This window comes from Empidonax traillii, unplaced genomic scaffold (assembly GCF_003031625.1).
Source record: "Empidonax traillii isolate 1590-97213 ecotype Southwest subspecies unplaced genomic scaffold, ASM303162v1 scaffold475:size860808, whole genome shotgun sequence".
Taxonomy (NCBI): domain Eukaryota; kingdom Metazoa; phylum Chordata; class Aves; order Passeriformes; family Tyrannidae; genus Empidonax; species Empidonax traillii.
Window position 1 is genome coordinate 787,599 of NW_020955668.1, and position 14,881 is coordinate 802,479.

Genomic DNA, 14,881 nt, shown 5'->3' on the forward strand with positions numbered 1-14,881 from the left:
TGTGACATCTGCATAGAAACATCAGGCATTTTGTAAGCACACAGTGGGAGAATTCCTATTTGTCATGACCATGACATTCTCAGGATAAATAGGAGGAATAACTTGCAAACCAAGCCAGGAATTTCGTCATCTTAGCCAGCCTTCAGAGAGGCTTACGGGAAGTGCCTTTGTCACCAAAGAACTGCGTTCTTGTCTGTGTCATCACCGTGGCCTGGTCAGTTAATACACAGAACGGGTCTGAGAGAGCTCTGGGCACATTCTGACAGTGAAAGTCTGGGAACATTTGGACAAGTCAGTTGAAGCAGTTTGGCCCTGAGCACTACCCTACACATTTAAAACACCTTCAGATCCTTGTGTGGATTATCAGCAGTTCAACAGAGCTGGGTCAACAAATAGTGTCACTTTGTACTTGCTGAAGCTGTTGTTTTTTCATGAGAGGCATACTGTATTTTGAAGAGTACTGTTCTCTCTTGTACATACAAAACAAAAGCAGATACATAATGAAATGAAAGCTGCCATATCTCTGTAGGCCAGAACCTGAAAGAAACACTTCCTTCGTAACAGGCATCAAAGGAGTTAGAATACCATTGCTCACAAAATGCTCTGATGGTTTTTGCTGTGGCAGCTTCTCAAGAATCTGTCCTAATGCATGGGTTGCAGTGTGCAGAGCAAGCGGGTCATGTATCCAAAAGCTGGACCCAACAGGAGTGTGTGGTTGAGCTGTTCAACCACAAGAGCAGCTAAGGCTCGTCAGCTATATTTAGAAGTCTAAGTAAGTAGGCGAAGCTGTTAAGAGATCAAGCTATTCCAGATTATTGTACATGTGGCACTTAGGGACACGGTTTAGTGGTGGACTTGGCAGTGCTGGGTTAACAGTTGGACTCAATGGTCTTAAAGTTCTTTATGAACCCAAACATTTCTATGATTCTATTACTTACAACTCAGGCTGCATGGACTTGAGCAAGTGGATCTGTACAATGAGCCAGCTGGTTCTGAGGACCCCACATCCACATATTCAGCATTTCTGGGGTTTTGCTCCAGCCTTATTGCAGGGATGGAGTGCCTATTAGCACCAAAGCACACTAGGTGTGCTCCCCAAGTACATTTTCATCTGAAAGAAATCCATTTTGTGTGCTTGGAGCTATCTGAGACAAAGGCTATGCCACAGCACGTTGGGATGATGAGGAGATTTGCTTTAGAAGTGACTCCTGATCCGAGGTAGAACACAAGCTGCCCCTGCAGTGTTTATATCAAAGTGCAGTGTTATCACCATATATGAAAGTTGCGTTTGCTTCACTTTGTAATGCAAACACCAGCATGGGGTAAGACTTCTCAGACCAGAGTAATCTTTTTTCAAGTCCATGGAACTGTGGAAAGGAGACCCTAACTGCTCTGCAAATGTGGCAGTGGCTATTTAGGGTCATCAACCATTGTTGCCATGGTTGCAGAGTCAGTATGAGAGGAGGACATCTCCATGTTAAGTCACAGAAGATTTTTGTTGAACCTTTCAATTAGGAGAATCTAAAACTGAGACTCATCAGCTATATTTAGAAGTCTAAATGAGTGGCCAAAGCTATTAAGAACTACAGATTATGTTGTCTAAATGTGGACTTAAGCCTCAGTCCATGAAGAGGTGTAAATAAACGCCCCCCTATATTTGCAGAACCTGAGTAGAGTCATCAAGAGCAGAGGATGCCCTCAGGAGGCCAACCTTCAGGATCAGGAGTGGGAATCAGCTCCAGATTTCTGAGTAAGACATAAGGATGAAAAGAGAGGGCTTTTCCAGAATATGTTTTTTATTCTGTTGAGCAAGAATAGGAAATTAACAGATGCCACTCAATACCAATTTCCATAAAATCAGACTCAGTTAAATTAAAAGGCCTCTGGATTTTTTTATCACTGTATTGTTCCTGGAGAAAAAGGTCCTTTTGGTGTGCAATACTGCTGAACTTAGCCACAAGGCATCCATCTCAAAGGGCACAGTCTTGTGCTAATTGCAATGGTAAACGTTAATCAGAAAATATGCCTGTTTAATTACTTACTGTGATTAACACTGCAGGAAACCTCTAAAGGATGCATTCAAAAATATCCTCCTTATCCAAAATCAGTAATATATAAATGCCCACCAAAGAGCAAAATAAGAGCCTTTGTACAGCTGGAGCACAGAGGGATGAAGTGCATGTACATTTGTAACAGCCTCAGAGAGAGAGTGTGTTATGCAATATCCCTACACCAACAGATTGTTTTCTTCACAAAGTTTTAGCAGTGGCTGTGCTGCCCCTGGGACATAGGGAGTGAGCAAGGCTTTTGCACACTGGAACTGCATCTCACACACATGAAAACTGGAATCTGTTTCTGCAAAAGGATGTGATGCTGTTGGATAAAAACAAACCAAACCAAGCCAAACCAACACAAATCATTGCAAGCAATGGAAGATGTAATAGAGACACGTACAAAAGCTTATGCAGGATGTGATATCAGATTAGTAGTCCAGATCCTGCTGAAGAGACCTACTCAAAGAAAGAAGATGGTATCTCAGGCTCTGTGTTGGGACTTGGCATTGGGAAGAACATGGGAAGAAAGGAAAAACTGCGTATGAGAGGAATTCATGTCTTCCCAGCACTCTCTGCTTCCCTTTAGAGTTTATCAGGAGGGGCACTCCCTCACTTCCTAGCAAAAATGTACCTCTGGAGGGCGAGAAGAGGAAGCACTGAGGAGACTTCATATAAGACACTATCTTTCATCAGGTGCTGCTGTTGCTTCAAGCACTAGAAGGAAATCCAGAAAATTCTTTATCCCAAAGTATCAGCTTTGCCTTCCAGTTGTTCTTCATCAGCCTGTTCAGGGACGCATCTTCTCCCCCAGCAGAGGAGGTGTGGGGCACCCTCCCTCCACTCCACACCCATCAGCCCTGTCCCTTAGCCCCACACGCTGATAGAGAGGTTACCAGCTTATCCAGGAGGGAAGGGAAGGCTGAGGGCCAATAGCAGAGACAGTGCCTGGGTCCACCCGGTGCCACGCACTCCTGAAATACGCACCCGGGGAAGCCTGGAAGCAAGGAAGGGAGGGCAACTGCTCCCACTGGTGGCTGCGGGCGGCAATTCCTATTTGTCGTATAAACCCCACCACAACTTATGTTTCCCTGAGAAATCGAAGTGTTAAGCAGATTTTTTCCTTTCTATATGTAGGAATGACTAAATCTCTGGACTTATCACAGAGACCCTGCATGCACAGCCCCCCAGCTCCACGCGGCAGAGCCTTGCAGTGACACGCTCTGCCCATGCCGAGCTCTGTCACCCGCAACAGGGCCAGCCCCCACGCCAGGCACTCCCCTGCTAGGGCAGACCCAAGTCCCCTGGCAGTCCTGGTGGGACAGGCACTGACATCAGGGACCGGGAGATACTCGTGTACTGCTAGTGGCTAAGTTTATCTTGCTGATGAGCACAAGTGATCTCTGCGGACAACTTTTACCTTCCAGCAGGCTCTGAACTGTATACAAGAACAATCATATGAATGTGGTTCATAAGGAGTAACACTGGAATAAGAGAAGATGGAGAAAGCAGAGGAAGATTGTAATAGAGAAAGGAGCAGTGGGAGCATTGTGACCAAACAAAGAGATGGTCAGCTGCTGTCTGTAGGATGAGATTAGCATCTTTGCCCAGTATGTGTGTGGTCCAGAGACTGTCAGGCTAATGATGTGTTTCTCATCTACTTTAAAGCCCATTTCCTCCCTGCTGGTACCCACTTAAAGGCATGGCAAGGCGGTTACAATAAATAAAAATCATGCAAGCGTGTGCTGCACACCATAAATCGCGCTTGTTCTTTGGCTGATGTAAAAGCTGGACTAAAAGGAAACTCTCAGCCTATATGTTCGGCTATCTTTTATAGCCTTCTTTTTAAATACGCTAATAATACTTCAATTATTAAACTCACATCCAAAATTCTATATACTTTAAAACATTTCTATAAAGTTTTTTTTTAATTTTTCAAATGTCACTTATGTTGACTTGCACAAGTGCCCTGATTTATTTCATTCTGGCCCCAGCTACTTCCCACTCACTTTTTGTAAGGAAAATTATTTTTTTCTTCTCCTAAATGCAAAAAAAACCCCCAAAAATTTAGCAGTTAGGATTTACCTTTACTCTCAGGAGTCTATAGTCCTTAATTTACATCTCTCTCTAACAATCAGATATAAGAAATTCATCTTCCAATCACATTATGCTCCTACCTTTGTACCTTCACAATATTTCTGATCAAAGTGTCTTTTACATTTGTGGCTTTAGAATCCAGATTCACCACAAGGTTCTGGAAACACTCTACAAAACAGAGCTAGCAAGAAAGTCTTAGAAAAGGAGCAAGCAATGCCTGACCTTTGATGCCTCTCAAGAACTATCTCACATGAGGATTTTTCTAAAACATTTGCTTACCTCTTCTGTGATATCGATCTTCAGAACTGCTGTGGTACTGAAGGATGGGGAGCCTCGGTCTTTGGCCTGTACCACCAATGACCATATGCAGTCTTTGTTTTTTGTGATGTTGTGGATGATGTCCAGGGAACGGATGTAGGATTTCAGCTTGATTTCCCCAGTGCTTTGGTCTATATCAAACACGTTGGCTGGGTCTGCTTGCATGATGGAGTAATCCACGATGTTGTTGGGTTCTTCTGCATCTTGATCTATAGCCTAGTGGGGGAAGTGTAAAAAACAAGGGTATTATTGTTATTGTTTGTATCTTTGCCTGAGGACAAAAAGTTTCCGAGTATTTACTTCTGATAATATTGGTGTCATGACTGGACTGGTTTTATTTTATCTTGGAGGTTATGCTACATTTTCTAGTGAAAAACGGTTGGACTAAAGTTCTTTTTGTATAAGTGACTTCTATTTGAGATTAAATAAAATTAGAGAAAAAATTGAACCATAACGTATCTCGCAAGAATGCAAATGGTCCACTGCTGGGGAACGTCTTACAGAGTGTGTGGGACAAATGTGAAGTGATAGAGAACAGCGGGATTAGCTCCATGCCATAAACTATAGCTGCCTTAATTTTTGTGCTGTGGTATTTATTCTACTAGCATTATACGTCATGCAATCAGGCTTCACGATAAGCATTCAAATATGTGTAACATAGGATGTTCTGCTCCTTTGCCTGTGAATTGTTATTGCATTTTTTCACCTTCTGTTCCACACTGGATCAATGAATACAGTTCTACAAAGCAAAGGGAAATAAGTCATGTGGTTGAGCACAAAGGATGTCAGGAAGGTTAAGTATTCAAAACCCTGTACTTTCATTCACTCATCTCCTTGGATTTCTTACGACCACTGTATAATCCTCCACCAGTTGATGGTTCAAATACTGTAACAGAATTTTATATTTTGCCTATAGAATTTATTTCTCCTTCTCAGCAGCCTGTAAATACTATAATTCACACTCTAATCCATTTGTTACATCCAAATGGATGTGCAAAATAAAGCTGCAGGAAAAGCCAACTTTCAGACATTCGTCGTGACCCCTCAGAATAAACAGCAGAGCTGGGGCTTTTCCAAAGAACTCTGCTTGCTGACACACCATGCCGTCCCTCACCTCTATCTTCACCGGTGACCCAATGATCATCGTCTTCTCCTGGATGTTTTCATTGAACTCTGGAGAGTGGTCATTGACATCTAGCACAGTGATAAACACTTCAGCCAAGCTGTATTTTCCATCTGTGTCCTCTGCTTTCACATAGAAATTATACTTTGAGTTCACTTCAGCATCTAACACAGCCCAGGGCTGGGTATAAATTATGCCTGTTGATGGGTGGATTAGGAACCTGGAAAAGAAGCATGAAAAGACTTTTGGGTTTTTTGGTCATTTAATGCATGCTTAGAGCCCAACTTTGCCTCAGGCTGTAAACACTGAAATGCTGTGCCCAGAGACTGGTTCTCTTTACCTAACTGCTGTCTGGCTGATGATTCCAAATCCTTTGCTCTACCAATTTTTTGTCTAGTTGTTTTAGGTTGGAAAATCAGGGAACTGATTTTCAAGAGACATTGAACAAGTGTCTCATGTTTTTCTATCTGTTATCCATTAGCCATTTTAGCTGCATTTTTTATTAAAACTCTTTGTCCTCAGTAAATGCTCAGTGTGATGGCCTTCTTCCAGATTGATTTCCTTGCATTAAAACATTAAGCCTACTTATACTTCTTTATTTTTTCACTTTACAAGTACAATGTTATAGATTGTGTCCTGCATAAATTAAGATTGATTTATATCACCTGGATAGCTAAGGGAAGTGTACTGCATATCATAGTTAAGCTCCTCTCTTCTCAGAATGGGTGAGAAAAATGTCTGCTCTCAAATTTCCCAAACTGCAGGGCAAATGATCTTCTCCAGAAATAATCACTTTTCCATAGACTGGCACTGGGATGGAGTGGGTGTTCAGATTTATCTGTTTCAAGTTCAATTCTACACATTTGTAATTACTGAGACACTGTCAAAAGTGTCAGCCCAAAGCTTGGATTTCTAGAGAAGATACTAGTGCAGTACCTTTTTAAAATGGACTGCCAATGTAGACTCCAAGCAGTAGGGCTTTTAACAGATGAAAGGTTTTATATACCCTTTGATTAATGTACAGGATAACAAAATATTTTCTGTATTCCAACTGTGAATCCAATTGAAAGTGATTATAAAAGGGGCACTTAGTAATCCAGAATCATCAGTTGTTCTCATTACCCTGTTAAATACAGACACAAATTTTGATGAGAGCCAAGACCTGGAGGTGGAAATAGCTGTGCAAACTCTTGGTAGGAGACAGTGCCTGTGCTAAGTGCCTCCAACCCAGTCTAACCACACAGAGAGGACACCCATCACTCCCATTTTAGTGGAAAAATAGAAACACTCCCACTGGCAGCTGAGATTACTAAAGTAAGATTATCAGCATAATGGTTTTATCTTCAACAGTTAACACTATTTATCTTACTCCAGTACAATTCATCTTTCTGCCTATGTAACTGCACAGCCACTGATGTAACACCCAAGACATAAAACATCATGGCTCTAATTGAAATTCTCAAATCTGCATCAAATTGTGTGCTCAGCAGATCTGGAGGTGCTAGAACTAGAAAATCAATCCAGCCTTGCAGAGCTATGCCATTCCGGCACAAGAAAATTAATAAAAAATACTTCAGAAGGAAAAAAAAAGTCTTCACAATACGATTTCCTCATTGAACAGCATAAGAACAGTGAGTCGGAGCATCCCCATAATGCCAATCAAAATAAAGTTGCACTTATATTTTTTTTTCCTAAATCCTTTGTCTACAGCTTTCACAAGCTTCTTTGCAGCAGCTGCTATGTTCTAAACCTAAGAGGTCTGCCTGCATGACATGACCTTTGCTTGCTTGTCTCTCTGCAGTTAGCAGCTAGCTTAAAGACTTAGTGAAGAGCTCAAAATAATCCATCGTGGAAATGCTCCTGTATGTGTATCCTTCTGGCTACAGAAGAGGCTCACCCTTAACATCTTGGATTTTGGACTTTGATTGTGTCTCCTAAATGGCTTTCACCTTTACAAGAAGAGTTCAGCTTTAGCTCCGGGTGGGTAATATGCAGAGAAAAACGGATTCTGGGGATGAGCGTCTGAAAAGCTCATTCATTTCCAGTGTTCTGCCCTGCAGCCCCACCATGTCCAGGAGCTGCAGATTCCAGCAGCAATATCTGTGACAGCCATGTCAGTGATGCCAGCCATGTCCGGGAGCCCCAGCCAATGGGCCAGATGCTGGGATGGACAGTGCTGGGATGGACACAGTGACAGAAATGTTCCACATCCAGAACTGTCCCCAAAGACAGTGAGAGAGAGGCAGGCATCATTACAAAATCAAGTAAGATTAGATTTCTTTCTTCCCTGATGCAGGACAATCATGTTTAAATATATAAAATGCTTTTAACATCCAATGAAGTTTATATTCTTGAATGTCTTATCTTCTTTGATTTATTTTGACAAGAGGTGAAACTGCACTATTTGTACAGCTATATGGACAGGGAAGAGGAAAGAACAAGGGATGTTTTTTTTTCCCCCAGAACTGACTTTTCACAATTAGACCAAAAACCTCCACTTTCTCTTACAAGTGTTTTTCAAATGGTGATTGAACAACTCCTGTATATAGATACTTCAGCTGCCTTATGTCTCTTTGGGGGTTTGTGGATAAAATTCCTTGGGTTCATGAAGCAGATGTTTAATGATCACATTAGTTCTTCTGTTGTTGTTTTCAGAGAACTCACAAAGAACATGGCATAAATGTCCTTGGAAATAAGCAGGTCTAGAATGAGCATGTTAGCTTTTTTAAAAATTCCTTAAAAACTCTGCTTAGAGGTTATGTATTTTCATTTATTTACTTATTACTTACAGATCTGCTCCTGTTCCATAGATAGAGTACTTGATTTCTCCCCAGAGGCCTGAATCTGGATCTGTAGCCTTGAGAAAAGGAAAACAGAGAGTCATCCTTTACTAAAATGCAAACCCAAACGTTTCATTTCTCTTTTAATAAAAGGCCATGAAAAACCCAAATGCTTTTCACTCCTTTTGTTATCACAGCTTTAGCGGGAAATCGCATGAGTAAATATGCACTAGGAAAGTGCACAATCTAACACCAGGAAATGTCACTGCCAGTCGCAGGAATGCTGTTCAGATGCCGCCTGTCCCTGGTGCCCGGGGGCTCTGTCAGGGAGATCGACGCTAGATGGCCCCATCCATCCATCCATCCATCCACAGTTACCTCACTCTCCTTTGATAGAGATGCAGATAATCTCAATGGCGTGAACACACTGCCCGCTCCCAAGCCTTGCTAATTATCAGTTAAACATTAATGAATATTCCCTAGGCAAAATTATTTACTTTATATAGACTATTTTTAAGCTTCTGCTTGTTTAATTGATTCGATTTAAAGTAATGCATACCAAATGTTTCAATCTATACACAATATTTCAGCTTTGTTCATATTTTAATCACTCTTGTGCCTGTGTGACTTTTCGTAATGCAAATACTATGCCAGCTGACACCTTTGTTTCATACTCTTGTTGGCTTCCTCTCTTACCTCAGGATTAGGAAAGTTATTGATTTGGTAGCAGCTATTTCCATAAGTTCTTGCTTCTCTGATAGCTCTGAAGAGGTGTTATATTATACTGTTGTACCTGCCCATCAAAATTCACGGGGGTAGTGGCTGATTCACTCATCTGCCTGTTTAAATATTTGAAAACTGGAACAATGTCTTTGATTCCTGCATGGTTAACATAACACACCTGCATCCCTACTGATAGAGGTTGTTTTGTTCTTTGGCATGAGCTTGTCAGATTCTCTCACCTCACAATTTTGACTGCAGCCTACTTTAGTACTGTCTAACTTTTCCTAAAACATTTGCACATCTGGGGCTTCTTCCAGGACTGCCGTTCTGCATACCTGGAGCATCTTAGTTTTTCAAGTATATTTGTGAATCTGGGTCAGGTTGACAGCACATGACTAAATTTTACACAGACTTCTCAGCTACATTGTCCTGTGAACTTTGGCTCAGAATGGCTAGTTTTGTTGCTTCTGCAAACATTTTTTAAATTTCTTTTTTTTGTTGTCCACCTCCTAGAATTTTTTATTCCTCTTATCTCTAAGATAGTGATGTTTAAGAGTCTCTGTTTTCTAAAGGTTTCCTATTAGTTTCCTCTAATAATCTTTTCTGCATTGTTTATGTTCAACTTCTCTTTTGATTCTTCCATCCCTAAAATATGCCTTCAGCACTTCATTATTCTGATTATTTAATTTTCTATCTTACTTGTAACCAGTCTGTGCTGGAGATCTCTGGCAACCTGCCTCCACCATCCTTACCTCTGAGACCTCTGCAAGGTGACTTGCATCACCCACTGAGCCCCAAGTGGCCAGAAGCTTTCTTGGCTGTGTGACATGAGATCTGTTTCCAGTCCCAGCAGCTGCATTAAAGAGATACAGCTCACACTGACAGCTCGAAATGTTCCTCCACTACACAGGGCCCATGTAACACCCTGATTTTCTTTCTATGAAAATGTGAGATACTGGAAAATCTATAGGCGTGTTTTTCCCATGTGAGAAGATACTTACATAGGGATATGTTTTTCCCAGCCCTAAACATTTTAATGTTATGTTCCTGCCTTCATTAACTGTTTAATTATGCATTTAGCAGCCAGATTCCTCCCAGGAGGAGGAGACTAATACCTACTAAGCAGCCATGTTGTTTTCTTTTTACTCCTACTTAAGCAAATCCAGTAAATCCAATTCTGCTTAGCCATAACTGAATCTTCCCGCTGGACACTGATTTGACCGGGGCTTTCTTAATACTCAGAAGCCATGTGATTTGTCTTAAAAGCAGATGGCCTTCAATTAAAAACCAAAGTAAATTTGTTGTGTTTGCCTGAAACCTTTTTTCCAGGGATGCTTTTTTTTTGCATATGTGTGGGTTTTGTTTGTTTGTTTGTTTGTTTGTTGTTGTGCGTGGATTCTGGAAAGGAATTAGAGTTCAGTCTGGAAGCTGAATGGTGAGTAGGATTTGCTACTTGCCTCGGTTCACGATTTTTAAGGTACTTGAACAGTCTTCACAGAAACCCAGAAAAGAAAGCATTTCTTAAGAAGTGAATGAAACTTACTGTAACAGCAACCACATTTGAGCCCCCTGGAGAGTTCTCGGGGATCCTGGCGATGTAGTAGTCAGAGGAGAACTTAGGGACGTTGTCGTTGGTGTCCAGCAAGCGAATCACTATGTCAGCCGTGGAGCTGAATTTCTCTGGTGTGTTCACCTCTATCGCAAGAAGCTGAGGAGAGAAAAAACAGAAGGTCACTACAAAGCAACTATTGTTTCTTTCCTTAAGGAGCTTCCTCTGCCACTCATGGCTCATTGATGCCTTTTAGCCTGGCTGGACCAGACAGCTCAAACCCAGGGAGAGGATGAGCTAGGTCAGCATATGTCCTAGACATAATGTTTGGTTTCCATGACTGGGCAGAGACCTAGATAACACAAAGCAGGTGGGCTCTAGGAGCCTGCTGGGGACAGCACACCAGTAACAGACTGGTGAGCAGGATAATAACTGAGATATGACAGGCTCAGCTGAAAAATCTGGCTGCATGGGTTTTAATGGCTCACCAGGCGCTCAGCCTCTCTCTCACCACGGCACAGCTCCATGTGATGCTCAACAGCAGTGGCACTGATAACTGGCCTGGGGGTACACACTGTGCTCCAGTCCCTGCTCTGCTAGACTTGGAGGCCTCTGTATCACCTCGAGGTGACAGGGAGGTTGGGGAGCAGTTTAAGCAGACAGGGAAAAGGCTATCTCAGTATCATCTCCTAGGGCTGTTCCTGCCGTGTGAACATTTATAGTGGTTAGAAATAAAGTGTGAAAGGGTACTTGAAGAAATTAATCTTGAAGGATTGCTTGCTATTACTGCAGCACACATCTGCTCTCAAAGGCGAGCCTGGTCACTGCATCTCTGTGCTAACTTTTGTGTTTGGGAGTCTCAGGTGGTGCTACAGCTAAAGAAATCTTTGAAGGGACAATTATACACACATCAACAAAAATCTCCTCATGAGGAATCTCAGCTCCTAAAGCAGGACAGAGGTAAAATCTCAGTGCTTATTGTGTATGTGGAGCTATATCTAAATTATAATATATGCAGTGAAATAAACTTTGCTGCTGGAATCAGTCCATCTTAGAATACCTTATGAGAGCTTAGTATTTTTACTTTGTTTTCTACACTAATTTTTATTTCCTCCCCTTTTAGGAGCCACAGTCCAGCTATGTAAACATGCTGACAACATCTTCCTTCGGGGAGGAATTTTTGTCAGCTTACTTGCCTGCAGTGTCTTAAGCAGACCTGTATTGTTTGTTTTACGCAGAGATAAAAAAATTAGCATTTCTTTGCAGGACTACATACCAACTTGCAACACAGGAGCAAACTGAGATGCAGTTTTAAAAGTGGAAGGTAAAATTTTGAATAGAGTTTGATTTGTCAATTGGAGATAACGGCAGCCTCATCTAGTCCCTCTCTGCAGGAGATGTGAGTGTCTGCAGAACGTCCAGGCTCCTGCCAAGGCATGATGTACTCTAAGCTGAAGGAGGTGGAGGCAGGAGGTCTGTCCTTAAAAGCATGTCAGCCCATGACAAGATGGGACAGCAATATCTGGCGCCTGTGACAGAGGAACTTGAGATCTAAGAGGCCAGGCTGGAGGCGTTTGAATTACCGTAGCTGCCATGCCTTGGGAAACCCACTTGAGCTCTTAGGTAGCTGAAAATGAAGGAGGTCCTGACTACCAACTCCATTTAAGAGCCAGCCCTAAATGGAAGATAGATTTCTCTAGTAGCCTTTGCGTCAGGAAGTTTTTCAGTACATCCCCCAGTCAAATTAGCTTTAATTCCTCTCTGGCATTTTACTCTTCAAAAACAAATCAGAGGAGAGGGATCATTGCTTACAGAAAAAAAAAAGCCTGAAAATAACTTCTCAAAGCTGCTGTAAGATACACATTAAATAGAAATATTAAAATATTTCATCCAAAATTCTAACCAGAATTACTACAATGGCAAATGAAACTGAGTAGGAAGTGATTTGAATTTTTCAGGAAAATGAAGACAGCAATGAGGTTTTTATAAAGTATTTGCTACCATATATTGCTACCATATCATCCAGCTGCACCCTCTTCATTTGGAATCACGCCTAATGATGTCCAGTAGAAATATTTTCTGAAAGTCTTTCTCCAGTAGAAATAATTTCATTAAAAAAAAAAAAAAAAGTGAACTACTGCTTAAGCAACAAAAAAAACATATATCCTTTTTCCTGGTAATTAATTCTTTTGGTATTCATGGCAATCACATTAACTACTTTGATTTCTATTAGTATTCATGAGGAGGTCATGTGTAACTCCTTTACTAGTCTTTTGGCAGTTTAACCTGAGTAAATGTGCACTTATTATAATTAGTTTTGGTAGTACTTTATGGCCCTTTCAGAATCTTTCACTTTAATACAGTAATGATGCCTCACATTTTTGTAGCATCTATAACCTATACCGCCCAAAATGGCTAAGGAACATTACAAGAGGAGATGTGAAGCATACTGCAGCGAAACACAAAGCGAATCATATAGGAATGGGGGAAACTAAATTCGGGAATTTTGTCTTCTGAACTGTGCAAAAAATTCCACTTTCTGTGCATTACAAAACTAGCATATATTAATGCTCAACTAGATATTTTTGGCAATTTTTTTAAAAACTGATTGTCTGTGCAATTCTTTGTGGTTAGAACTAAACCATCTATAGTGATGTTCAGAGGCAGCTGACATAAAACCAGACTACTTAGTTATCTTGTTGATGAGCCAGAGAATCCATCAGGGAAGGTGATAATGGAAGGTTCCAGCTTTTGGATGAAAGCTGGTTCTTGCATGGCTGGTTTAGAGCATGGGTGAACCTCAGGTCAGCCTGCAAAAGGCCATAGAGATAGATAGACTCTGACAAAGGCAGTGAGCAATTTTGGGAAATTATCTTCCAGTCAGCTGGAGTCTTCATCCTGCCAACATTCAAAAGCATGATCATGCATCAAATTACTTAGCACTAAGCAGGTAAAGTTCTGGCTCCAGAAAAATCAGGATTTCATCCCGGGAATTTATTTTTGTGAGAGCAGATATAACACCCTTGGGGTTCAATCTAGAATGACTCAGAGCCACTAACATGTACAGTTTCCAGAGAGAGATAAAAATCAACACTGTGCACTGACCACACTAAATCAGTCCCCAGATGCATCCATTAAACTTTGGGAAGGTGATGAACCAGAGGCAGAAATGAGTTTCCCTTACATTTAATATCATGTCACTGGCAATGCATCAGACAGCTTCAGATGGATTAAGAAGTTAAATAACCTCAGATACAGAAGCCATCATACACACAACGTATACACTGACAAAGAGGACCTGAAAAGCACAAGTACCTTGAAGGTTAACACCTTGAAATTTTCAAAGTCAATAGCAGCAGAATTTTCCACTATTATTGTAACCTGAGCCTCATTCAGGACAGTTTGGGGAACCACTCGGAAGATGCCACCAGGCCCAACAAGACGGAGGTTGAATTTAGCATTGGCTCCCTGTGAACAAAAGCAGATACAGCATGGTTTTCAGTGAATGATGCATTTCTTACAGCCTAGATTGCTCTGATTCTTCAAACTGTACAAAATGAGAATGGGTCTTACTGCTTAGAGCCCTCTGCTCTCCATCCCTTGGGCAAGAGACTGCTAAGAAGCTTAGTTGTATAATCCTTCCAGCCCTGGTCACAAGACAGACGCAGCTTTTCTTAAAATAGATTGACAAGCTTGGTTATTCTTTCAGTCATAATGGAAAAACCCTGCAGCAGGATTGGCTGAGAGAGGGATCTTGTGGCAAGCAGCCCTGGGCTTCGTGCTACACACTGTGGACTAGTGCAGGTGACAGAGATGACACCACATGCACATCAGCAGGCAAGTCCTGCCTCTTCCTGGTTGCTGTTACAGAAAGACAACTGAAGTACTTGAGTAAGGACAGTGGAACCCCAAAAAACCTAGTTGTATAGAACAGCTTGGGCTGAAAGGGACCTTATAATTCACCACATTCCAACCCCCCTGCCACAGGTAGGGACATCTTTCACTAGACCAGCTTGCTCAGAGTCCCATGCACCAGGCCCTAAACACTTCCAGCATTTGGTCTGTGTCCTAAGAACTCACAGCCCCCAGGCTGTTTTTAGGGATGATCAAGATGCAGAGTGGCAGAGACATGCAATTTCCAAACAGAGGTGATACACCACATTTTGCGCTGATTAGATTAACCTAGTCCAGAGTTGCAGACACTAAACCTTCTGCAAGTTGATGCATTTAGGGGGTGGAA

General features: G+C 41.6%; 1 protein-coding gene across 1 annotated transcript in view; it reads right to left on the minus strand.

The window, feature by feature from the left end:
• CDHR1 (cadherin related family member 1) overlaps positions 1 to 14,881 on the minus strand; it is a 42,108-nt gene that overhangs the window by 2,565 nt on the left and 24,662 nt on the right. Inside the window, exons 12-16 of the mRNA XM_027895930.1 lie at positions 13,957 to 14,109; positions 10,636 to 10,800; positions 8,379 to 8,446; positions 5,581 to 5,809; positions 4,428 to 4,682 (exon numbers count right to left, since the gene is read on the minus strand). Of these exons, the coding sequence (XP_027751731.1) occupies positions 4,428 to 4,682; positions 5,581 to 5,809; positions 8,379 to 8,446; positions 10,636 to 10,800; positions 13,957 to 14,109 (870 nt within the window). The remainder of the gene's footprint in view (positions 1 to 4,427; positions 4,683 to 5,580; positions 5,810 to 8,378; positions 8,447 to 10,635; positions 10,801 to 13,956; positions 14,110 to 14,881) is intronic.